General features: G+C 61.3%; 2 protein-coding genes across 5 annotated transcripts; both read left to right on the top strand.

Moving 5' to 3' along the window:
- Nucleotides 1-290: 290 nt before the first annotated feature.
- Nucleotides 291-21,466, top strand: STARD3 (StAR related lipid transfer domain containing 3). Of its 4 annotated transcripts, none has more exons than XM_070060748.1 (16): nt 291-467; nt 1,083-1,335; nt 11,353-11,624; nt 15,887-15,964; nt 16,265-16,342; nt 16,466-16,519; nt 16,698-16,989; nt 17,144-17,242; nt 17,472-17,527; nt 17,813-17,905; nt 18,479-18,541; nt 18,695-18,790; nt 19,093-19,172; nt 19,277-19,381; nt 20,357-20,450; nt 20,830-21,466. In XM_070060748.1, the coding sequence occupies exons 1-16, from the start codon at nt 459-461 to the stop codon at nt 20,932-20,934; spliced, it is 1,827 nt and encodes a 608-aa protein (XP_069916849.1). In that variant the 5' UTR covers nt 291-458; the 3' UTR covers nt 20,935-21,466. The 4 variants fall into 4 exon arrangements, with proteins under 4 accessions (XP_069916849.1, XP_069916851.1, XP_069916850.1 ...); XM_070060749.1 differs by having other exon boundaries at nt 309-467; nt 16,872-16,989; XM_070060750.1 differs by lacking the exon at nt 1,083-1,335 and having other exon boundaries at nt 294-467.
- A 568-nt stretch (nt 21,467-22,034) lies between these two features.
- TCAP (titin-cap) lies at nt 22,035-24,290 on the top strand. The gene is made up of 2 exons (XM_051825644.2): nt 22,035-23,296; nt 23,460-24,290. The coding sequence occupies exons 1-2, from the start codon at nt 23,187-23,189 to the stop codon at nt 23,848-23,850; spliced, it is 501 nt and encodes a 166-aa protein (XP_051681604.1). The 5' UTR covers nt 22,035-23,186; the 3' UTR covers nt 23,851-24,290.
- The last annotated feature ends 99 nt before the right edge of the window (nt 24,291-24,389 follow it).

Raw genomic sequence — 24,389 nt, 5'->3', positions numbered from 1 at the left:
GCCGTCCAGGCCGGCAGGCTCGGGGGTACTCAGAGGAGTTCCAGCTCCTGGAAGAGGGGGAGCCCGGGAGAGGAGTCCAGGAAGAGTAATTGCGCCTTCCTCCCGGGGACCTGTGCCCCACCCCCACACGCCTCGCCTCGGGAACCTCCCCTTTTTCCCACAGTGCCAGGTCTCTGGTTCATCAGTGACGACAGCCCGGGTTCCTTCCCACCTCCCCACCCCTAAGAAGGTCCTCTTAAAACCCGGCTTCAGCCACACGCCCCCACTTCTCGCCCGTCTGGCTAGGACCCGAGGGCTTGGGGCGGGGCTGCCGCCTGCGGTAATTCCTCGTCAGCGCCGGGGGGCGGGCTCAGCGGCGGAAGTGGCGCCGCCGGGAGCTCCCCTTCCGCTCCGAGGCGCTGCCGGGGCCGGGCAGCCGGACTGCGGCCGGGGCAAGAAGAGCTGGGGCCGCGGCTGACATGGAGCAGGTGGGTGCTTCCGTGGACGCTGGGGCCGGGCGGGGGTACGAGGGTCGTCTCTTAGCGGCGGCCCCGCCTTCCTGTCAATGTCCGCTCTGGCTTCGGTCCGACCCTTTCCGTACCCTCCGCGTCCCAGGTTCCGCCCCCTGGCTCTGCTTGGCCTCGCCTGGCCCCGCTTGCTGTTGGCGGTCTCGGGAGCGGACCCTCCGCGGCCCTGTCCACCCGCGAGTGCTCCGGTAGCGCGTCCACGATCGCTTCCCAAAGCCTCTCTCTTGGCTGTGAGGAGAGAGGCGAGGGGACTGCACCTGTATATGGGGCAGGGGTAGGGTCTGGGGGAGGGGTCGTGGCTTGGAATAAGGAGGCGAGTCTGCGTCCCACTGTCGTTTCGATGTGTTCCTAACTTCCTTTGCAAACTGCCGGGAACAACTTCCTGATGATGTCAGAAGGGCCTTTAAAGTGAGTTCCCAGCGGCGGGCGTGTAGCCCCCTCGCCCCTCATTCTTAATGGCCGTCCCCCCTGCCCTCTTTTCTTGCTCCATCTCAACATCTCCTGCTTTTGCCCCGACCGCGGGGTCGGAAGCACCAATTCACGTTCTCCTCCCCTGCCTGACCCCTCCGTGTCCAGCGACTCGTGATGGTCACGCCTACTTCATGCCTGCAGCCTCCCATCAGCTCCATAGCCACAGCGCACAGCGCAGCGCCTGCCCAGAGCTCCCCTGCCCTCGGCCTCCTCGCCGCCGGTGGACGGCCCTCTTCCCATGGGGCGAGCTGCCTGCGATTCGGACTAGCCTTGCAGAATCATAGTTCCTGTGCTGCTCCAGCCGGGTCAGAAACCCTGAATTACTTCCGCTGCTCCTCCTCACCTTCCACGCCGAGAGGTGACCTGGTGGTGGACTTGCTGAGTGTCCGTAGTGTGTGTCCGCGTCTCCTCTTGTCCCTTTGTGAATGTGCTTCGCGCCCGGAGACCACACCAGCTCCCCAGCAGCTCCCAGCCTGTGCAGCTCCACACTGTAGCTCCTGTGGTCACTTGCTTGCTTAGAAACCCTGGAGCTGAGTCCCTCACACAGTTTGCAAAGCCCCCTGAGATCTGCCTTTCCCTGCAAACTCCTGTGTGCTCCCCGAGGCCCCACAGCGCGGTCCTGCAGGGCGTGTGCAGTGTCCAGCCTACAGCCTTCCTTCCTGTCTCCATACCTTTACGGCACCAGCACCGCTGCCTGGAAGTGCCTTCTCCTCGTCCTGAGGTGCCCTGCTCAGGCTGCACCGCCTCGGAGCACCTCCTCCTGCCCCCCGGGTCCCCCCAGCACCTAGTTGGTAGTAGCATCGTGGCTAAGGAGACAGACTCCTGAGTCAGACTGCCTGGGTCCTGATACTGTATTATGACTTTGACAAAGTCAGTTTCCTCATTAGTAAAGTGCAGATAATAATATGCCTACCTCATAGTCGTCCTGAGGACTGAGTGAGTCATATGTGTACAGGGCTTAGCAGTGCAGAGCCCCTGGGTGTCCAGTAGATACATGTTGCTTATTATGACTTAGAACAGGGTAGCTCACTAATTAAGACTTTTAATTTTTTAAAAGATTTGTTTGTTTATTTGAAAGGCAGAGCTTCAGAGAGAGGAAGACAGAGGGAGATCTTCCATCCACTGGTTCCCACACCCCCCCCCCCCCCAAATGGCTGCAGTGACCAGGCTGGGCCAGGCCAAAGCCAAGCGCTTCTTCTGGATCTCCCACGTGGGTGCAGGGATCCAAAAGACTTGGGCCACCCTCCACTGCTTTTCCCAGGCCATTGGTAGAGAGCTGGATCGGATGTGGAGGATCTGGAACTTGAACCGGCAACCGAATTGGATTGCTGGCACTGCAGGCTGTGGCTTTAACCTGCTGTGCCACAGTGCTGGCCCCAATTTCTTTTTTAAAAGATTTATGCATTTGGAAGCTAGAGTGACACAGAGAGAGAGAGAGAGAGAGAGAGAGGCAGAGAGAAAAAAATCTTCCATCCGCTGGTTCACTTCCCAAATGGCTACAACAGCCAGGGCTGGGCCAGGCCGAAGCCAGGAGCCAGGAGCTTCATCCAAGTCTCCCATGTGGGTGGCAGGGGCCCCAGCGCTTGAGCCATCCTCTGCTCTTCCCAGCAGAGAGCTGGGTTAGAATCAGTGCAACTAGAACTCCAACCAGCACTCTGCGCTGTGGGTTGCCAGCATTGCAGGCAGTAGTTTAACCTGCTGTGCCGCAATGCCAGCCCAGGATTTTTAATTTCTTAAACTGCTTGAGGACAGCTCATGTGGCTTCTCATTCTGCCCCCAGAGCCCTACAGCCTGACTCTTTGTCGTTAAATAAAGTGCAGAGGCAAGGGCACTGGGACTGGAACTGGACTTACCAAGTGAGGATTCAGAGGTGGAAAAGACCAGAGACCTGGTATTCGGGTGCTCAGGAGAACAGATCTGGACGTGCGCAGGTGTCACATGGCTCTGGGAGCCGAGGGAGAGAAAGGCCAGGGACAGCTTCGCAGAGGAGAGGCGGTGTGGGCCTCAAAAGGAGTGGGTAAGTTTACCAGCGGGAGGCAGAGGCTGGAGTGGGCCGAGATGGAGAGCTGGGTCCTCTGAACAGAGTTCCAGTGAGGGGTCAGCTGGGAGCACGCCCTGGGGTGCCCTGGAGGCCTGGCCCCTGGTGTCCTGGGTAGGGTCGCTGTGTGCCTTTGGGTTGGGGCGTGTGTTTGTGCTCTTTGGCCTGCGTGCAGTGCCCTTCACCTTTGTCTCCAGCTGACAGCTGTGGATTCTTCACAGCCTGGCTCAGACGGCCCCTCCTCCTGAGGCTTTCCTGACCTCAGCGACTCCAGCCTGGCCCTGATGCCCCCTCCCTGTTCCGGGAGCCCCCAGCTCCCTGAAGCACTGATCCCGGCGTGGGCGCTGTGTCTTATTGCCTCTCCCTCTTCCTCACGAAGCCAGAGCCCCTGATGGACCAGAACAGGGTCCTGTGGCCCCCAGGCTAGCAGTCTGTAGTTCTCAGTACTTCTGTGTTGCGTGAAACTAAGGTCTTTCTCACCTGGACTTGTGGGTGGGGGGAGGGTACTGTGGGTAAGACCGAAAGTGCTGCCCGTTCGGCGGCTCAGACTTGTTCCGTTCAGTGGCAAAGCTTGTTGACTCCATCTCACAGAGGAGGAAGTTGAGGTACAGTGGCAGTAAGGTCAAGGCCACCCAGCAGAGGTTTAAAGAAGGATCTCCTGGCTCTAGGCCCACAGCTGCTTTCCAGAAACTGTCTCAGGGCCCCAGCCCGCAAGGAGGCAGCTGCCACATCACTGGGACAGAGGGCCAAGAAGGCGGCCCCCTGCAGTTGCGTGTCCCTCTGAACCCTTTCTGGCTCTTGTCTGGCCAGGGCTGGTGCTGGGAGCGTCCGAGGAAGTGCCCACATCCCTGGAGACTTCTCAGTGAAAAAGCTTCCAGGTCTCTCCTAGGAGACAGCTGGCCCTTTCCAGACTGACCTTGGAAACTCGACCCCATCAGTCCAGGGGTTACTTAGTGGCACCGAAGGCTGGGGTAGTGACTCACAGGGCCCCAAGCAGACCAGGTCTCACGGAATCCCAGAGCTGGGGCGTCCCTGCGGCGTCCCTGCCATTTAACAGGGCCTGGGCCCGAGGAATGGTCAGGCGGGCTGATGAATCCCCGTTAGGGTTTACTAGTAAACTCAACGCCAGAAGGAGCCTCTGGTGCGAATCTCATCTTGGTTTCCACTTCCCCAGAAGGAAAGGAGAAGGGGAAGAAGAAGGCCGTGGCTTGGAGCTCTCATTTGTCATTGTGGCCATGCTCTCCCACCGTGGGGCTCCCACTTCTCCAAGAACTGCCCAGACTCCCTGTGGGGAGAGTGGGTGGGGCCAGTAAGCCAAGGCTGAGGACAGGGCCCCCGAAACCCAACGCGTTCTGTCTTGGGCCGGCTTCGTGAGGCCCTCTGCAAGTTGGGGTGCGGGGAAGGGGATGGAAACAGCTCCCTGATTTGATGGTGCCCAGTAAGCCGGTTCCTCTGGCCTCTTTGGGACCAGGGCCTGGGCAGGGCAAGACACCAGCAGGGGTGGAGTCTAGCTCCAGGAGGGGTGGTCTGGCCAGAGAGGGGCTACTCCTGGCCTGGGTGTGAGCAGCCTCATGTGAACCGCTGTGGAGCGCATTTCCTGAATATCTTGCGTGAGCCTGGGGACGCAGTGTGCTGGGGGTGGGGGTGCGGTTGGGTGTCTGGGAAGTCCCTGTCTCAAGCTTTGTCTCCCAGTGGGAGAGGAGGACGGTAGGCAGACGGGTGCATCGGAGGTGACCAGTGCTCTGGAGAGTAAGGCAGGGTGAGGCGGGGAAGATGGGGCTCCTAGGGGCTGTGGGAGAAGTCTCTCCAAAGGGACATCTGCGTAGAGAGCGGAGAGGAGTGGGGAGTGAGCAATGCAAAGCTCCAGGAGGGCCCGCGATGCCAGGGCCAGGCCAGGCTGAAGCCAGGAACCCTGAACTCCATCCAGGTCTCCCGGCGGGTGGCAGAGGCCCAATTCCTCAGGCTGTCTTTTGCTGCTTTCCAGGGCGCATTAGCAGGAGGCTGGCCTGGAAGCAGAGTAACTGGGATTCAACCAGCATCTAATATGGGCATCCCAAGCAGCAAATGAACCCACTGCCCGGCCCCTCTGTTGACTGGTAACAGCATCCTGGCTGCCGTGCTGAGAATAGACTTGGGATGAGGAGGAAGCGGAGGGCAGGAAGCTGTAGCTGGTGAGAGGCAGTAGCTTGGCTGTAGCTGGGTGGCAACACTTCCTGGCCAGGAAACAACAGGATTTGCTGATGGTTTGATGTGGAAGGGCGGGCTCTTGGCTGGCTGGGCTCTGACACCGCCCCGCAGCCAGCAGGGGTTCTGGGGCGGCTCTGATTGTGCTCAGCAGTTCCCAGCCTGGCGCAGGGAAAGCCCACGTGCCTGTGGGGTCAGCTCCGCCCTCCCCAGCTAGGCTGGGGGGATAAGGGAGGTCCCTCAGAGCTGTGATGGAGTCCTCCCCACAGCTTCCGGCAGGGGTGGAGGGGAGGAGAGGACTCTGCCAAGTACCAGCATGGACCACTGCCAGCCAGGGTGGTTTGCCTTGCTCTAGGCAGCTGGGATGGCGCACAGGCCAGTCTGGTCTGCCACACTCCCTCCCCGAGCCAGTGTCCTGGGCCAGGGCCACCCTCGTCCCTACGCAGAGCCTTGCGGCCCCGCCTTCTGTGGGTTCTCCGTTAAGCTGGGCCCTCCTGGAGCTCCCCGTTAGCTCTGTCCCTATGGAGAAGAGGCAGGGAAGCAAGAGCCAGCGTTCATGCAGCAACACCCTGCGTCATGGCCGCTACCTGGAACAGGCGACTTGCTCCTTGTGATTCCTGTGCGGAGTAGGTGCTGTTGTTGGCTCCACTTTCCAGAGGAGGAAAACTGAGGCATAGAGGGATTAAGTGACCACGAAGGTGGGACTCGCAGGTTGGGTCCTTCTGGCTTGCAGTCCCGTTCTCTCTTGACTTCGCTGAGTCCTCCTGCTTTCTGCTGGGTTAGGGATGTCGGGTTAGGGATGTCCAGGGCAGCCCCGTGGCCCGCGTGGGGCTGGTGCTGGCATTTCCTTTGGTTTGTGGTGTGAGCAGGTGGTATGGAGAGCCTGGAGCTCTGTCCCCACGGCCTCAGGAGACGAGGAGCAGCCATGCTGCCTGGAAACATGGGTCACCCCCGGACACAGGGAGATGGGCTCCTTGCTGGGGTCGCAGAGCACAGCCCTCCCCCGTGGGGTCGGCAGGGACAGGGTGAGCAGTCTCTTGAGCAAGGACTGATGAATCCTGGGATCTCCAGAGGCCTGTGGTCAAGATGGGTGTCTCCAGTTTACAGGCACAGTAAGCAGGGCTTAGGCAGCGAGTAAGTGGCGTTGCTGAAATCACAGCCTGCCTTTGGCCAGGAAGTGCTCGCTGTTCTGTTGGGTTGCACGTGTGACCCAAGACCTGTGGCTGTGGGGGTGGGGCTTGGCCTGCGTGCAGGGCCTGTGGGCACTGTCCTCTGAGCCCAAGGATCAGGTGGGTGGCAGGAGGAAGTGACGGCCCCTTTTCCTGTCCCTGCCCCCAAACAGAGTTCACTTTTGCTGGAGCAGAAATAACTTGGCTTGCTTTCTAGACCAGGGGCCCCCAGCAGGTGAACGCAGAGTTGAGATTTGAGCCCAGGCCCCCCACAGTGATGTTTATTACCTGCATTCCAGCCACCACTGCTTGCCTGAAAGTCTTCTCTTGTTTCCATGGTCTCAGCTACCTCCTGTTGTTCCCTAGGTCTGGAGCCCCACCCCATCCCACTGCCAGTGGCACTGGCACTTGGGGAGATTGAGAGGCTTGGGAAGGGGTGTGAGCCCTGTGTGCTTTCCTCCCCTTGATCTGGGGACCTGAAATAACCAATAATCCACTGTGCCCAGACCCCTGGCTCACCCATCCCTTCCTGCCCTTCCTCTCCCCTCCCGCCCCAGCCTGAGATGGCGAAACCGCCCATTGCCTCCCTCCCGCTCTCCTGAACCTTAGCAGCCCGGCTCCCACAGACACATGGGTGTCAAGTCTGCAGCGGTCCCAGGCCGACTGCTTCATGCCACACATCCAGCCCCCTCCTGACGCCAGGAAGGTGCTGTCGAGGGATCGAGATGGCAGGCGGGGGCTGCTGCTCCCAAGGGGCTGGGTGGAGTCCAGGACAATCTCACAGGGCTTGTACCTGCCTCCCTCAGAGGGCTAGAGGCCAGGGCAGGCCGTTCTGCTGGCCCTTGCCAGCCTTGGCCTTCCAAGCCGTCTTGGGGAGTCAACCAGGGAATCAGTGTTTGGGAGCTGTGGCTTCTTCATAGACTGGCAGGAGGGCTAAGAGGCCCTCAGAGCCGTCTGGGTGGGGGCCCCAGGAGGCCTCCAGGGGTACTGGAGTGTGAGTGAAGGCTGACTGGTAAGTTTTAAGTTTTAAAGATTTTATAAATATATTTGAAAGGCAGAGTGACAGAGAGAGGGAAAGAGAGAGAATTGAGATTATCCATCTAGGGGTTCACTCCTCAAATGACTTCAGTGGCTGGGGCTGAGGCTGTAGTTGGTTCTGGGCCAGGCAGAAGCCAGGAGCCTGGAACTTCATCTGGGTCTCCCATGTTGGGGGCAGAGGTCTAAGCACTTGGGCCACCTTCCACTGCTTCCCCTGGGTGCATTAGCAGGGAGGTGAATCGGAAGCGAAGCAGCCATGAAGGAAACCAGTGCTCCATTTCCTGTCACTGCCCCCAAGCAGTGACATTTGGGAGGCTGGCATTGTAGGCAGCGGTTTAACCTGTTGTGCCACCACGCTGCTCCGTATTTATTTTCATTTTATTTGAAAGAGAGAGAGAGATCTTCCATTCTCCAGTTCACTCCTCAGATACCTGCAGTGGCTGGGCCCTGGATTGAATCTGGGAGCTGAGAACTCAATCCAAGTCTACCATGTGGATGGTACTTGGGCTGTCATCTACTGCCTCCCAGGGTATGCGTTATCAGGAAGTGGGGGTGGAACTTGAACCTGGCATACTGATAGGGAATGTGGGCATCCCAGTGGCATGTTAACCACCCCCAAAAAGAATGTGAAAAAACCATGACCTGTGGCCGGTGCTGTGGCACAGCGGGTTAACACCCTGGCCTGAAGCGCTGGCATCCCATATGGGCACTGGTTCGAGACCTGGCTGCTCCAGTTCTGATCCAGCTCTCTGCTATGGCCTGGGAAAGCAGTAGAGGATGGCCCAAGTCCTTGGGCCCCTGTACCCACATGGGAGACCCAGAAGAAGCTCCTGGCTCCTGGCTTCGGATCGGCCCAGCTCTGGCTGTTGCGGCCAGTTGAAGTGTGAACCCATGGATGGAAGATCTCTCTCTCTCTCTCTCTCTCTCTCTCTCTGTAACTCTGACTTTCAAATAAATAGGTAAATCTTTAAAAGAAAAGAAAAGAAAAGAAAAAGCTATCACCTTTCCCCCATATGAAAGAGTATTAATGAGAAGAACCTGCCCCAAGGTTCCAGGAATAGTGGTGGCCTTGAGACTGGTGGCTGCAGGGTGGTGCTCTCTCTGCTGTGCTTACACTCGTTTGGACTCTGAGCTGCTTCCGTGGGAAGGGTGACGTAGAACCCCCTTCCCCTGACTCATGGCCAGCCACCCTCCCACCCCTACCCAGGAGCCCCGTGCTTGGCTCACACACACCCTGGTGTCGTCAGCTCTGCCAGGCTCCCCCAACACCTCTGCTCGTAGCCCCATCTGCGTCTCTCACTTCAACAGGGATGTCTGGCCGTGTGAGTGTCAGTGCGGTTGCCACTCCAAGTGCGTCTCGCACCCAAGCTGCTGTCATCCCAGTCCTGTCCCTGGAGAGAGAAAGCCAGAGGGGAAGACAGACAGGGGAGCAGACCAGGAGGAGGCAAGCACAGTGCCCAGAAGTGGGACTGGGAAGAGGGGGGATGGTGGGGGTGGAGAGAGAGACCCATAAATGGGAGCGAGATGGCAGGAAGGCCCAGGCGGACATGGGTGACGTTGCCTTCTGCGGGCCGTGGGGAAACAGGTGGGAATGCAGAGGGATTGGGCCTTACCTAGCAAAGCAGCTAACAGATCTACAAATCTGCCTGAGGACACGCTTCCAACAGTGTGAAATACATCGTATGCACTGGGTTACTCCTCGCAGCGTTTCTGGTCCTTCCAAGTCCAGATGCTCACCTGTAGGGGGAGCTCACGGTGGAGATCTAAGCAGCTCTACAGAAGAGGGAGAGGGATCTCAGGCTGGTGTGATCTCCGGGATGCACCGGAAAGGGAAAAACATAACACAAAAAGAGCATGCGCAGTCGGCTGGGTAAGCAGGGATGTAAGAAATGCGTGCAGATATTCCTTTGTACAAGAGAAGGGGTTGGATCAGATCTCATGCCCTCCCTCCTCCCTCTCCCTCCCAAAAAAAGATGTGTTGCGGTCCCAAGGCCTTAGCCTGCAGAATGTGACCTCTGTTGGAAGTGGGGTCTTTAGGGACATAGGCTGCAGTCACCCCGCTCTGACGTGGCTGGTATGGGTACAAGAAGGCAGCCCTTGAGCCCTGGTGACAGCAGAGGCGGAAGTCCATGCAGCTTTAGACCACGGATGCCAAGCCCCAGCAACGCCCCAGCAGCCGGGGAGAGGCGAGGGGGCGGAGCGTGGACTTCTGGCTTCTAGACTGGAAAGACAATAGATTTCTGTCATTTTCAACTTAACCAAACCAAAAAGCCAGACAGACATGAGAGAGGAGTTAGAAAAAAAAATAATAAACCACAAGATATAAGTGGAAGGTTACTTTGCAAGAGACAGGAAGAAGGGAAGAGAGAAATGGAGACAGAGAGGACGGGAGACCGGTCTGGCAGGACACAGAGGGCCATTAGAGACAGAAATGTCACCGCCCTGGAGCTGTGGCCCTGTCACCATGAAGGACGCGTTGAGCATGCAGGTCTGGCGCAGTCTGGCTGATGGGTGGAGAGGGTCCCCCTGCTGGCGGCCTGTCGCGTCCCCACTAGTGACCGTCTCCTCCCAGAGCTGGCCCCAGCTCTCTGCAGTTCTTCAGGTGAACTTGTCATGGGGAACCAAAGGAGGTGGCACTGGGGGTGGCCTTGGGCTGGTACTTCTGCCTCCCTGCTCACAGCCTCTGCTGAGAGTAGTCAGCTGTTGGCCAAGGGCTCGTGCAGGCACGGGGCGGGCGAGGGGCTCCTTCTTACTCTCTTCAGGGGCCATGGCCTGGCCTCTCTGCTGCGGGGCCTGGGGTTGGGGGCCAGGGGACCCCGAGGAGCGTTCATTTACTCCCCAGTCCGTCGCGAAGTGCCTGTCACATGCCAGGCGTTGTGCTGGACACAGAGGAGAGGGTGGTGGCCAAGTGTGATGAGGCCCCCACGTCCATGGGGCTTCTGGTCTGGGAGAGCAGGGAGGACCATAAAGCAACGCAGGTGATGGCTTCACGTGGTGATGATGAGCTTGTGCCACGAGGCAGGGCAGGAGGGTGAGACTCCCGGAGAAGGCTTTAAAGCTGCCAGTTGGAAGGACCGGGGAATGTTCCACAGGAAGGGGACAGCCAGGTCCAAGGCCCTGGAGCAAGACAGGACAGCCACTGCGAGGGACCTACAATGAGGCCTGAAGGCCCACATGGCGGTGGTCAGGAACCAGAGGGTGCCTTGTAAGGATAGCTGGGCCCCTGCAGGGCTGACCCTGGGGGGCTTGCTGAGGAGAGCCTGAGCCCTGAGAACAGGCAGCCCCGGTGGGTTGCGAGTGGGGGAGGGCAGCGTCTGCTCTGGCTCTGGGTGCAGAAGTGGCTGGTGGAGCGTGAGAGGTCACTGGAGACAACCCTTGGGAGCACTTGCAGCCATCCAGGTGGGAGGGGATGGTGCCTGGGCCTGGCGGGCAGCGGTGGAGCTGGAGAAAAGGGATCAGTATGTCCTCCCTTGCTGCCGTGTCCCGGGTCCCAGCTCTCAGCTCCCAGAGACACTGCTTAGGAAGTCCCTCCCAGTTGCCATGGATTAGGGGGTGGGAGGGGAGGCTGGCTGCCGGCAGGGAATGTGGCTTTGTGCTTGGCAAACAAAGAACAGAGCTTGGGGCCCTCTTCTCCTGGGGGTGGGGCGGACCAAGAGGCTGTTGACAGGAGCAGAGGCCGAACCACAGAGCTGGCCTGGCAGGAACGGGCTGGGCCTCCAGGAAGCAGGGGAGGTGCCCATCTGAGGGATCCCAGGGCCCTTCTAGGGTGAACCCTGGGCTGCTGGGTTGGGTCGGGGTGCCAGGCTGGTAGAGGGATGTGGCCTGAGGGCCCTGGGTCGGGGAACAGATGCTTTGGAGTTGTGAGGGGCTGGGGGCTGTGTGTGGAGGGGCAGGAGGAGGCTCACAGGACCCCCTCACCCCAGACCGGCTGTTTTCTCACCTGCAGCTGCCCTGCTGAGGCCCTGCCCTCCCCGCCCTGAGGTGGGGACCACCAGGATGAGCAAACCGCCTGGGGAGCTGGCCCGCGACCTGGAGCGCAGCCTGCCAGCCGTGGCCTCCCTGGGCTCGTCGCTGTCCCACAGCCAGAGCCTCTCCTCGCACCTACTCCCGCCACCTCCCGGGAAGCGCCAGGCCATCTCTGACGTGCGCCGCACCTTCTGCCTCTTTGTCACCTTCGACCTGCTCTTTATTTCCCTGCTCTGGATCATTGAGCTGAACGTGAGTGGGGGTGAGGCTGGGGGCCACCTTGGGGGGTCCACTGGGCCTCGGGTCATCATCCCTTTGCCCAGGGGAAGGCCACCTGTCCCGTGGGGTTGACTGGGTGAAGAAAAGACTGAATGGGCAATGATATCCATTCACATCGCTGGCTGAAGAAAACGGAGCCGAGTCCTTTGGCCCAGGTCCTTGAGCAAGTGTGTGAAGAAGGCAGATTGAACCACTCTGGTCCAGAGGTCACACCCCGGCCTCTGCACCGTGCTGCCCCCTAGTGGAGACTAAGAATGAGGGCCCGGACCCAGTCTGGCTGAGCTGTTGAAACCTTTGTCTTTTGGCCCTAACTTATCCTCAGGCTCCCATTCGTTTATTCATTCATCTTTTGAATCACTCATCAGACGTTTGTTGAGCCCCTGCTGTGTCCTAGGTGCTGTGCTAGAAGCAGAGGACAACAGTGGGGAGTACAACAGTAAAAACTCAGGGCCGGTGTTCAGCACAGGAGCTGGTATTGGCCTGGTGATTAAGGTGACTGCGGCCAGTACAGAAGCTCACTAGGCTAATCCTCCACCTATGGCGCCGGCACCCAGGGCTCTAGGCCCGGTTGGGGTGCCAGATTCTGTCCCAGTTGCTCCTCTTCCAGTCCAGCTCTCTGCTGTGGCCCGGGAAGGCAGTGGAGGATGGCCCAAGTGCTTGGGCCCTGCACCCGCATGGGAGAACAGGAGAAGCACCTGGCTCCTGGCTTCGGATCAGCCACAGTGCGCCGGCCTCAGCGCGCCAGCTATAGCGTCCATTTGGGGGTGAACCAACGGAAAAGGAAGACCTTTCTCTCTGTCTCTCACTAACTCTGCCTGTCAGAACAACAACAAAAAAAAGATGCCTGCATCACATATGGTTTAGTACCTGCCTCTCTGCCTTCGGCCTTCAGCTTCCTGCCAATGCAGACCCTAGGAGGCAGCAGCCATGGCTCCAGTGAGTGGGTTCTAGTCCCTGATGGGGGAAACAGAGATCGAGTTCCCAGCTCTTGTCCTCAGCCCAGCCGGCCCAGCCCTGACAGCTGTGGGCAACCGGGGGGTGAGTCAGTGGTTAGGAGCTCATTCGCTTTCTGCGTCTCAAATAAATGAGTAAAAATCAAAAACAGCGACGACGACAAGCAAACCAGTAGGAACTCTCAGATCATAGGGGCTTCAGTTTTAGTGAGATGTTGCTTGGTGGCCTGGAGACAGAGCTGCCTCGTGGCACAGGGTCTGCACCCCACCCCTGTCCGCTCAGTGCGTGGCCCTCCCTGGCTGGTGGTAGGGCCTGATCGGACCTGCAGGCACAGCACACAGAGGAAGGAGCCCTGGGAGCGAGTGTCCCAGGCTTGGGCTGGCCCAGCTTGTTTCTGTTTTTCATTTTTAAAATGTTTAATTACTTTGGAAGGCAGGAGAGACAGAGAGAGAGAGAGAAGCCATCTGCTGGTTCAGTTCCCAGATGCCTGCACCGGGGCTGAGCCAGGCCAAGCCAGGAGCTAGGGAACTTAAATCCAAGTCCATATGTGGGTGGCAGGGACACAGCTACTTAGCCATCACTGGCTGCCTGCCGGGGTGTACACTAGAATGAAGCTGGAATTGGGACTCCAACCCAGGCACTCCAAGATGGGATGTGGGCACCCCAAGTGGAGTCTTTTTTTTTTTTAAGATTTCTTTATTTATTTGAAAGGCAGAGTTGCAGAGTTACAGAGAGGCAGAGGCAGAAAGAGAAAGTCTTCCATCTGCTGGTTCATTCCACAAATGGCTGCCATGGTTGGAGCTGGGCTGATCGGAAGCCAGGAGCCAGGAGCCTCCTCCAGGTCTCCCACGTGGGTGCAGGGACCCAAGGACTTGGGCCATCTTCCACTGCTTTCCCAGGCCATAGCAGAGAGCTGGACTGGAAGTAGAGCAGCCAGGACTAGACTATGGGATGCCGACACTGCAGGTAGCGGCTTTACCTGTTATACCACAGCACCAGCCTCCCCCAAGTGGAGTCTTAACCACCGCACCAAATGTCCGTCCTGTCCTCCTGGACTGTGACCCTGGTGCCTGCCCTCACTTTCCTTCCATGAGCTTACCTGGGTGCAAGGACCCTTCCTCCAGCTCTGAAGCATGGGGACAGGAAGGTGAGGCCTCTGATAGAAGTGGGGAGCCGGGGGAAGGGCTGGTCAGGGGCCAGAGGATGGGTTTGCTGAGCTGGAGGGAGGGCAGGGCTCTGACCGTGACTGTCCTTTGGGCACCAGAGGAGAGCTGGTGCCTCCAGTGAGAAGAGGCATAGCCCTTCAGGGCCCTCGCACCCACCCAAAGGATGAGAAAACAGGCCAGCAAGGCTTTGGGTTGTTTGCAGTGCATCTGTGGTCTTAGGCTTTCCTTCCCCTCAAAGTCCCATCCAACGTCAAAGCAAACACTGAAATCCACTCCCACCCCATGTTCAGGGCACAGTTTTCTTTTCTTTTTTTTTTTTTTTTTTAAGATTTATTTATTTATTTGAAAGTCAGAGTTACACAGAAAGAGAAGGAGAAGAAGAGAGAGAGAGAGAAAGTTCTTCCATCCGTTGGTTCACTACCCAGATGGCTACAACAGCCAGAGGTAGGCCAATCTGAAGCCAGGAGCCAGGAGCTTCTTCCTGGTTTCCCAAGTGGGTTCAGGGGCCCAAGGACTTGGGCCATCTTGTACTGCTTTCCCAGGCCATAGCAGAGAGCTGGATCGGAAGTGGAGCAGCCGGGACCCGAACCGGTGCCCATATGGGATGCTGGCACTGCAGGCGGCAGCTTTACCTGCTAGGCCACAGCGCTGGCCCCAAGGGCGCAGTTTCTTACCAACAAAAGGCTGAGAATGCTTTGCTAGTTTTACTTTTGTGATCATTTGGCTGTCGGCTAAGTGCCCCACAGTGATGGTGCACACTGGGAACTGGGGCCTGGTGAGAAAATCTACCCTGTGACGTGCCTGCAAACTTAGCAGGAGCTTTCGAATGCCGCGTCCAACAACTGGTAGAGTCCACGCGGCGTGTCCTTCGTGGACTTTGACAGACACTTAAATTAAGCTTTTCGTAATTCTCAGAGTTGCAGCCTTATTTTCGTGTTTCGGAGCCTATCCGCTTGTCACCCTCTGATAAACCGTGTTTGTGTGGCCTGAGGGGCCCCAGCAGGGGCGGTGGGCAGGGCGGGGTCTTCCAGGCACAGACCAGCAAAGCAAGGAGGGAAACTCAGCCCTCCTGAGTCCCGATGCAGTCTGTGCTGTGGGAACTGGGGGAGGGCAGGAGGCTGAGGACAGCAGCTGCCCGGGGGAGGGGCTGTGGAGTTCAGGAGGGAGCCACCTGAGGAGCAGGAGAGCTGTCACCCTGGGCCTCAACAGCAGGCCTAGTGGCCGGGCTTCATGGGCTCAGGGCAGTCCTGGGATGTGTCTGCCTGCCCTGAGCATCTGAAAGCCCTGGACTTTACGAAGATCCCCTGGGGCTCAGCTCAGACCCAGGAGCCTGAGCATCTGTGCCTTCAACAAGCCCCTCCCACCACCCAGATGGCTCGCGGGAGCTCAGACAGCGCCCGTCTGCTTGGTGGACATGAAGGCTCTTCCTCCTCAGGACTCCAGGCTGCATCCACCACAGTGCCCTGGTCCTGCCTTCCCCAGGGGGCCCGGGCCCACGCTTACGCAGAGGATGCAGGTCGGAGTCCGGCTCTCAGTGTCCATCCAGACCCCTGGACGCGAGTCCAGGCCAAGGTCTCGGGTGCCGGTGAAATATGCGGTGGGCTGGGGCAAGGACAGGGCGATGGGCTGAGTCTGCTGACGCCACGCCGTCCCCTCCAGCAGCGTGATGGATTCTGCCCACTACGCACAAACCTACTCAATTGGTTGGCACCTGGGGCTCTGTCTGACGCCGCTCCCACCCCAGCCCCTGTCGCCCCAGATGGAGTGTTGGCTGGGAAGGTGGAGCACCGCAGTTCTGGGAGGGAGGTGAAGTCACGCGAGAGGCAGGCCCCCACCACTGTCAGCCCGGTGTGCCTATTGCCTCCGCTCCCTGCTCCCGAGGCCCCCAAGCCTGCCCTTTGCTGGGAAGTTACTCGAACCCAGCCCTGCCCATGTGGGCTGCCTGGATCCTTAGGGGAACAGCATTGGTGCCTGGAGTCTCGGGCTTCTGGCTGAGCTTGCTTGGTGCTTAGGGGTGCGTCTGGGTGGTGGCTCAGCATTTCAGCTAAGGTCTGGGGCAGGGCAGCCCTGGGGGCTTGGTTCCGCCTCAGAGCTCTCCCGGTCTCCCTTTCCCAGACCAACACGGGCATCCGCAGGAACCTGGAGCAGGAGATCATCTACTACAGCTTTAAGACCTCCTTCTTTGACATCTTTGTGAGTGGCCTTGGGAGCCCCTGGGGACCGGGGCAGGGGGTAGAGGGGAGCAGGACGTGACTCGCCTGGATTCTCCTCCTGCAACTCCTCCAGCCTGATCAGGAAACCTTCAGTCTTCAGGAAGTTTCCGTAATAAGGCCCCACCTTCAGGGAGCCCCAAGTAGGAGGGGGAACTGCAGACCCCAAGGTCGTGTCCTCAGTGTGCCCCCAGGCATGCATGGGCCAGGTGGACGGGAGGTCGGCTTCAGCCAGGGTCGGGGCACTGGCTGCCCCTGATGGCTTGGCGCCCTCCCCTGCCAGGTCCTGGCCTTCTTCCGCTTCTCGGGACTGCTCCTGGGCTACGCGGTACTGCGGCTCCGGCACTGGTGGGTGATTGCGGTAAGATGCCCCTTTCCCAGCAGCCCTCGGGCCCTGGTGGGGCTGGGGCAAGGGAGGGGATGCTGGAGGACTCACTCCCCAGCCTCTGCCTTCCCTCCCTCCCTTCTCCCCTCCCCCGGGCAGATCACTACGCTCGTGTCCAGTGCTTTCCTCATTGTCAAGGTCATCCTCTCTGAGGTCAGTGACTCAGGGTCTGGTTGGGCTGGTGGGCATCCGACCAGAGGGCTGGGCTTCTCCTAAGAAATGGCCACTTCTCTGATTCTGGGTTTCGGTCCCTGCTGTCAAGGCTGGGGTGAGGCGGAGCTCTTTTCTAAAGAACCATTTTCATCGGCTTCCCCCATTTACCCCTCTGCAGCCTCAGGAATCAGGAAGTTCCTCCTCCAGTGCACCCCTAGCCAGGAGGGTCCCCAGGCAGCTGGTGCCGGGAGTGGGGTGTGTGCCAGTGGGCCGGCCAGTGCTGGTGGCCGCTGGAGAGAGCTCAGGGTCTGGGGTGACCCCCGCCATGAAGCTCAGCTCCTTCCCCCGACAGCTGCTCAGCAAGGGGGCTTTTGGCTACCTGCTCCCCATCGTCTCCTTCGTCCTCGCCTGGTTGGAGACCTGGTTCCTCGACTTCAAAGTCCTCCCCCAGGAGGCTGAGAAGGAGCGATGTGAGTGCTGGGGGTCAGGGTGCAGCCCTGAGGGAGGAGTGAGTCAGGATGGGGGGCAGGCCTGAGCCATCTGGCCGCCGCGGAGCTGCCTCCCCGCGCTGAGGGTGGGTGGCCCAGGCTGCTGAGCTGGGGCTGCCCTCGTCTGCTCCCCCAGGGTATCTTGCTGCCCAGGCTGCTGTTGCCCGTGGACCCCTCCTGTTCTCTGGCGCCCTGTCCGAGGGCCAGTTCTATTCACCTCCCGAATCTTTTGCAGGTGAGGGCTGGTGAGTGGGGGCGCTGCCTTCTGGGGGAGTGGGCTTTGTGAAGAGCAGGGTAGGCTGGGTCTGTTCTTTCTGTTCCTTCTACCAGGCTCCCAGGGGAAAGCCAGCAGCCCTCTCCCACACACCTCCAGCCCCCACATCCTTGCACTCACATCCCCGAACCCCACCGCCTCCGCACTCTCCCCACCCCTTGCCATTGTCATCAGTGCGTGTTTTCTGCAGGGTCTGACAATGAATCAGATGAAGAAGTCACTGGGAAGAAAAGTTTCTCTGCCCAGGTATTTCGCTGCCTGCCCCCACCCAACTGTCAGAAGGCGCGCCTGGAGCAGGGCCCGGGCCGGGCTCTGTCAGCATGGCCAGGGGGTTCCCAGTGGAGGGCGGGCAGCCTGAGTGCTACACAGCCCATCCATCCGCGCTGGCATTGGCCAGCAGGTCCCCGTCTGCCTTGTGCTTGGGGACACCGGGAGGCGTGCTCAGACCCCCATCTGGCTGGGCGGCGTGCCGGGTGGCTGGAGAGAGAGAGCAGACCCTCGGTGACCCGCCGCCCCTCCTCTCGGGACCAGGAGCGGGAGTACATCCTGCAGGGGAAGGAGGCCACTGCAGTGGTGGACCAGATCCTGGCCCAGGAGGAGAACTGGAAATTTGAGAAGAACAACGTAAGAAGCCCCTCCTCCAGCTGACCTCCCCGCGCAGGTCACGACCTCTTGCTCCCCTGTCTGAAGCCTGAGAAACAGAGCTGAGGTTGGAGCGGGATCCCCGCCCGGGAGAGCAGGCGGCCCTCCTGCAGGAGGCCCGGCTCCTTTGGCTGTCCTGTCCCCTTCTGCTCCCACCCTCAGTCCTCGCCCCACTGCCGCTCTGCTCCCTTGGTCCCGGGCCCTGAAGGGGGAGCCACGCTTCTGCCTCTTGTCTCACGTGTTGTTCCATGACCAAAACGACATTATCTGGAAGCTGGAGATCACAAACACACCCCGGCCTCTCCCGCCCGCGCCTCTGGCGGCCCCTGTTGGTCTGGAGACTGGAGACGCGGTTCTTGGTGGCTGGGCCGCAGCTGGGCCTCCGGCTTTCAGCTCCATGTCGGAAGCCCCTCTCCCTCCTCCCTCGCGGCCCGTGTTTGTCAGAACTGCTGTTTGTTACCGGCTGCCCAGGTGTCCCCAGACACGCCTTCCCCGCTTGCACCCATTCCTGTGCCAGCAGCCCACCCAGGCCCTCTGCCCTCCTCCCTGCCACAGGAATACGGGGACACCGTGTACACCATTGAGATCCCCTTCCACGGCAAGACGTTCATCCTGAAGGTGAGCAAGGGCAGAGTGCGTCTGGAGCCTTGTGCTCTGTCTGGAACCCCGGGGGAGCCTGAGGGGCCCTCGGGCATGGCCCCCCGCCAGAGGGAAGGGCTGGCGTGCCCGAGCCCCTCTGGGACCACCCAGCCCCCGCCCACCCTGCCGCAGACCTTCCTGCCCTGCCCCGCGGAGCTGGTGTACCAGGAAGTGATCCTGCAGCCCGAGAGGATGGTGCTGTGGAACAAGACGGTGACGGCCTGCCAGGTGAGCTCACAGGCACCTCGGAGACGAGGGCGGGGCCTGTGACGCTCGGCACGGTGTGCGCCACTTCGCCCTGCATGGAGGGGGCTGACGGTCAGTGTCTCCTGGACAGGAGAGGCAGGAGGAGCACTCTAGAATGCCCAGCCGGGGCCTGTGAAGGGGAATGGCTCTTAGAGTAAAGGGACCTGGGCAGACACGCAGATGCGTGTGGCCGGGGAGGGGGTTCCTAGATGCTGGGACCCTGTCCCTGGGACTGTCCTGGGCTGGGCTGCACCTGAGGTCCCCCCAACCCCGATGGTCCTCAGATCCTGCAGCGGGTGGAAGACAACACCCTCATCTCCTACGATGTGTCTGCAGGGGCCGCCGGTGGGGTGGTCTCCCCCAGGTGAGTGCCCCCAAGTCCCCTTCTCTCAGCCCAGCCACCTGCACTTGGATCTTGGGGTCTGCACCCACCCACCCCCCCGCCAAGCTAACCCCTCCCTCCACCAGGGACTTTGTGAATGTCCGGCGCATCGAGCGGCGCAAAGACCGGTACCTGTCGTCGGGCATCGCCACTGTACACTGCTCCAAGCCCCCGACGCACAAATACGTCAGGTGAGCCTGGCCTGGCCTGGGGCCGGCCCTGCCAGCCCCTCCCCTGGGAGCAGTGGGCAGTGCAGGGTACGGTGTGTACAGCTTGGAGGCCACGTTCTTGTTCCCTGTCCTGCTGGGCCTTGCCCCTCCCAGCCCCTAATCCTGCTAATCTGGCTGCTGTGTCTATGGGAGATTGGGAGGGAGATGACAGCAGGAACTCAGGTGCCAGGGCAGGAGGGGACGTGTATGGTGGGCAGCGGGCCAGGGGTGGACTGAGGGCAGGGACCAGTCCAGGGAAGGGAGTGAGAGCCGGGAGGTCTATTGAGTTCAGGGTGTCCTCTTCCTGGGTGAGGGGACCTGGGTCCCCCTCTCCCTGTCCCCGCTGCCTTGCCTCTCTCCTGGAGCAGGGTGTCTGTCTCCCAGAGGAGGGGGCATCACCACCCCCCTGCTGCCTGTCCCGGACCCCCAGTCCTCCCCACCGACTATTGTTGGACTGCAGCACGGTGGGTGGCCAGCTCTCATAGATGTCCCTCCTCCCCGCCCCGTGCTGGCCACCAGCAGAGAGCACCGTTCCAGAATGTGAGGCCGGAGCCCTGGGCTTGGCACTCGGCTGGCTTGCTGGTCGACAGGGCCATTGCCTTCCCTCTCTGGGTGCCGACTTCCTTATCTGTGGAGTGGGCTTGGGCTCAGGCTAACACCCACCTGGAATCCGCACAGAGCGGAGGGCTGGGACGGCAGTGAGCTCCTGCCACGGGCTGGTGTAGGATTCACGGGGCACAGAGCGGTGGAGGCAAGGGCTGACCCCAGCCTCTGGGACACCTGCTCCCCAGGGGAGCAGTTCGCAGACCGGCGCCTGCCCTTCCTCTCCCGCCAAGAGCGACGGGGGTGAACCTGTACAAGTCTGTGCGTGCGTGCGTGCGTGCGTGCGTGCATGTGCGTGTGGGCCGGGGCCGCGCTGGGCTCCAGAGCAGGCCCTAGTGGCACCTTTCTCCTCAGGGGAGAGAACGGTCCCGGGGGCTTCGTCGTGCTGAAGTCAGCCAGCAACGCCCACGTGTGCACCTTCATCTGGATTCTTAACACAGATCTCAAGGTGGGCGCCGGGCCCGGGAGGAGCTCCCCGCCATGCTCAGGCCACCCTCCTCTCAGCCGCTTTTCTTACTTGGAATTTGGGGCAGGGTCCTCATGTTACCTCGTTCTCCTCTTTCTCACCTCCGTTCTGAGGCCCCGAGGAGGGGTGGCCAGCTGCCAGCCCAGCCCCACCCGCGTCTGTTTGTGTGGCCAATGCCAAGACCCAGGCACTGTGTGTGCTTCCCAGCGAGGGTGCGGCGAGAGGGGGCCTGGGCTGCATGCCAGAGCCGCGCCTGCCTTGTGGCCCAGGGCACCCCGTGGTCTCAGCCGTCAGGGGGGTCCCTGCCCCGGCCCAGGCTGCCGTCTTACCTTCCTGTAACTGCTTCCTGCCTCCCCCCCAGGGCCGCCTGCCCCGGTACCTCATCCACCAGAGCCTCGCAGCCACCATGTTTGAGTTTGCCTTTCACCTGCGGCAGCGCATCGGAGAGCTGGGGGCCAGGGCGTGACGGCGCCCCTTACCCACCCTGCAGGCCAGGGTCCTGTCACCACAGGCTCCAGAGGCAGGAAAACGGGGCCAGCTGGGCTTCCTGCTGCCCACACAGGACCTGGCCTCAGCGTGGGCGTCATCCTGGCCTTAGGCCAGCACCGACCTCTGAGCCTCACTGTGCCTGGGAGCCCCAGCCCTGAGCAGGCTGCGGGGCCGAGCGTTTGAACCCAGGGGCTGTGCTGGCGGATGGAAGTGGGGGCTGTCCTGCTGCCTCCCAGAGGAGATCACTGTCCCCGCCCTGGCCAGGGGCAGGGTCTGCGACAGGAGCCTCAGACTTGGTGGGGGCAGCCAGGGCCGGGCAGCGCCACCAGTGTTACGGGGAAAGCGCCCCTCATGTGCCCACCTGTCACAGCTTTCTGGGGTTCCAGAAAGGTCTGGGACCTTTCCCCGGACATGTGGGGCAGTGGGTGCTGGCAGGGAATCTCTGCCTCTCTCAGGCCTCCTTGGGGACCTTTGTAATTTGAGCCAATTAAAAAAACCATAAACTCAGACTAAGCACAAGCAGTCCTTGCCACCTGGACGTGGGCTGTGGACGGAAGAGGCCAGTACATGGGGGGGGGGGGGGGCAGGAGGGAGCCAGCAGTGGCCAGGCGGGCACCTCAGCGGCTCCCTGGACGGACCCCGTGGCCAAGCAGTCAGAGGAAACTTCTCTGCCCCTGCCAGGCCTTGGGGAGGGCAGGCCTGGGTCTCCAGCCCAGGACAGGCGTTGGGGGTGGAGGGGAGGTGCCTGGCAGCGGCCTCAGCAGGCCCTGTGTGTGCCTGAGTCCCGACACCAGGGTGGCCTGGAGGTGGCGCCTGGGCTGCAGGGTCACCGAGGCACCTTGGGATCCCAGCCTCCTCCCCCGACCATAGGCACAGCAGGTCACAGGGAGCCTGGAGCCAGGCTCTGCTCTGCCCTCCTCCCTGCCTACAGGGGTCGCAAGGAGCCCACCTGTTTAAGGCCAGGAGGATCCTGTCTGGCTCCTGGCCGCGTGTGGAACACTGGCCAGACCTACCTCTCTGAGCCTGCTTGTCCTGCTTTCTGAAAGCGGGGCTTGTGTCACAGGGTCACGGGGAGAGTGAAAGGTCCCGAGCGGGGGGCCTGGTGGCTCCGTGGTCAGCAGTCTGGGCTTCTGCACCCAGGGCCCAGCCAGCAGCTGCGGACCCTGCTCTGCATGCCCAGCTCCTCTCACCGCCTCTCCTGGTGCCCTCATTCCTCGCCGCCCCCCCCTCGCCACCACCCTGCACCCCAGCTTCTTGCGCAGTGAGTTGCCTCCTGGGGTGCTGGACTGTCCCCATGACCATCTTCCTCTCCTGCTCCCCGAGAACAAGAGATAGCCCCTCCCCGCTAGCAGGCCCCAAAGCTCCTCTGGTCATCGCATTATGGACAGGAAGTGGCGAAAGAGGCCCTGAGAGGGGCAGGGAACGACCCACGGTCACGCAGCCTGGTTATGGCCAGTGTGGGGCTGGAGCCAGTGCTGCCGCTCCTCAGAGCCCTTGGACGCCCCTGTCACCCCAGTTTGCCCCATGTGCAGGGTAAGGGCAGCGCTGGGGGCCGCCTCCACACCTGTCTCCTCCAGGCTGGCTCAGACCACTTGTCTGAGCGCTGCCCCCGGGGAAGGAAAATGCCTGGCAAGGCTTCGTGCCCCTGGGTGCCAGGTGTGCAGTGACACACGCCGCTACCGCTGCTAGCCCTGGCTGTGGTGGCAGGGACCAGGCCTGCAGGGCAGACGCCTGAGGACGTGGCGGCAGCGTCCCTTCTGCCGGAGGGGAATGGTCAGCGGATGTGCCCTTGAACCAGGCAGAGGAGAGCAGCAGGGGTAGGAGCCGCAGCCTTGGTGCCGAGCCGAGGGGCGCCCGTTCCGCCGTCCGCTGCTCTGTTTACAGACAAGCCACTGGCCTCCCTGGGCAGGGGCCAAGGCGGCACGAGGCTGGGCATGTGCCTGCTCTGCGGTGGCCTGAGCAGTGTCCAGCACCTGCAGGGGTTGCTCTGAGGACCCCGCCCCCTCGCCAAGAGTATCTCAGGTAGCTCCACAAGCTGACCTCTGACCTAGGAGCAGCCAGAGACCAGGTACCCCAACCCCCGCCCTGGGCTCCGCATCCCCCAACAGTGAGTCTTGGCTCTGCTTTTAGCATGTGACGCCAGAGGGCCCGAAATAGCCCCTGGAGAAGGGGGAGGAGGGGGCTATTTAAAGGGCCTGGGCCCTGCGGCAGAGGGAGTGAGGAGTGACCATGGCCGCCTCGGAGCTGAGCTGCCAGGTGTCGGAGGAGAACTGCGAGCGCAGGGAGGCGTTCTGGGCAGAATGGAAGGACCTGACGCTGTCCACACGGCCTGAGGAGGGGTGAGTCTCTGCCCCCCAAAAGCGCCTCCCTGAACCAGCTGAGGCCATGGAGATATCCCTGGGGTGGGGCAGGAAGTGTGCCCACTGGGGAGAGCAAAGTGGCCACCCCTGCTGCTGCCCCGGGCGCCCCTCGCGCGGCTCACAGTCCCCCTCCTCCTTCCAGCTGCTCCCTGCACGAGGAGGATGCCTGGCGGCGTGAGACCTACCACCAGCAGGGCCAGTGCCAGGCGCTGGTGCAGCGTTCCCCCTGGCTGGTGATGCGAATGGGCATCCTTGGCCGCGGGCTGCAGGAGTACCAGCTGCCCTACCAGCGCGTGCTGCCGCTGCCCATCTTCACGCCCACCAAGGTGGGCACCAAGGACGAGCGCGAGGACACCCCCGTCCAGCTGCGGGACCTGCTGGCGCTGGAGACAGCCCTGGGTGGCCAGTGCCTGGAGCGCCAGGATGTGGCCGAGATCACCAAGCAGCTGCCCCCCGTGGTGCCTGTCAGCAAGCCTGGAGCCCTGCGTCGCACCCTGTCCCGCTCCATGTCCCAGGAAGCACAGAGAGGCTGAGCAGGACCAGGACCCGGGCTCTGCTGTGCCCACCCTGGGCTGGGCCCTTCCTGCCTAGGAGCGCCAAGGGGAGTCGCTGGCCCGGGATGCTTTGTAGTTTGCCCGGAGTTGGGGGCTAGGGAGGAGGGAGCCAGAGGCCAGGGTGCCTGGGTCCCCTGAGTGCCCAGTGGGAGGGGAGCTAGGCGGTGGGCACTAAGAGTGGAGAGCTGGGGGCCAGCACAGCCGAGCACCCTCAGCCCCAAGGGAAGGGACAGAAGATGCTGGAGAGGGCGACAGGGCCCTGAGAAGAGTGACCTGGTCCAGGTGTCAGTTCCAGAGGACTGCAAGTGTGAGGGGACCGTGCTGGAGACCGGAGGGAGGGGGACGTGAAGAGGGCGGAGGTAGGGAGGAGCCCCCGGCACCCTCTGTTAGCGCTGCAATAAATGCTCCCCCGTGTTCCAGGCTCGCCTCTTTCCTTGTGGTGGTGGGGGCCAGCCCATCAGTGTCCCCCCGTGCCCGCTTCTGGGAACAGGTCCTGCAGCTAAATATGGCAGAGCCAG

The sequence above is a fragment of the Oryctolagus cuniculus genome, chromosome 17, assembly GCF_964237555.1.
Source record: "Oryctolagus cuniculus chromosome 17, mOryCun1.1, whole genome shotgun sequence".
Classification (NCBI taxonomy): Eukaryota; Metazoa; Chordata; class Mammalia; order Lagomorpha; family Leporidae; genus Oryctolagus; species Oryctolagus cuniculus.
The sequence above is the reverse complement of the archived record's forward strand: the minus strand, read 5'-3'. Positions and strand labels throughout refer to the sequence as shown.

What these genes read in the sequence shown, in the direction of transcription:
- STARD3 (XM_070060748.1), top strand. An exon ending in GGCACTGGTGGGTGATTGCG is followed by an intron (nt 16,343 to 16,465) that starts GTAAGATGCCCC and finishes TCCCCCGGGCAG; the next exon opens with ATCACTACGCTCGTGTCCAG. An exon ending in TCAAGGTCATCCTCTCTGAG is followed by an intron (nt 16,520 to 16,697) that starts GTCAGTGACTCA and finishes ACCCCTCTGCAG; the next exon opens with CCTCAGGAATCAGGAAGTTC.
- TCAP (XM_051825644.2), top strand. Translation starts at nt 23,187, where the DNA reads ATGGCCGCCTCGGAGCTGAGCTGCCAGGTGTCGGAGGAGAACTGCGAG. An exon ending in TCCACACGGCCTGAGGAGGG is followed by an intron (nt 23,297 to 23,459) that starts GTGAGTCTCTGC and finishes TCCTCCTTCCAG; the next exon opens with CTGCTCCCTGCACGAGGAGG.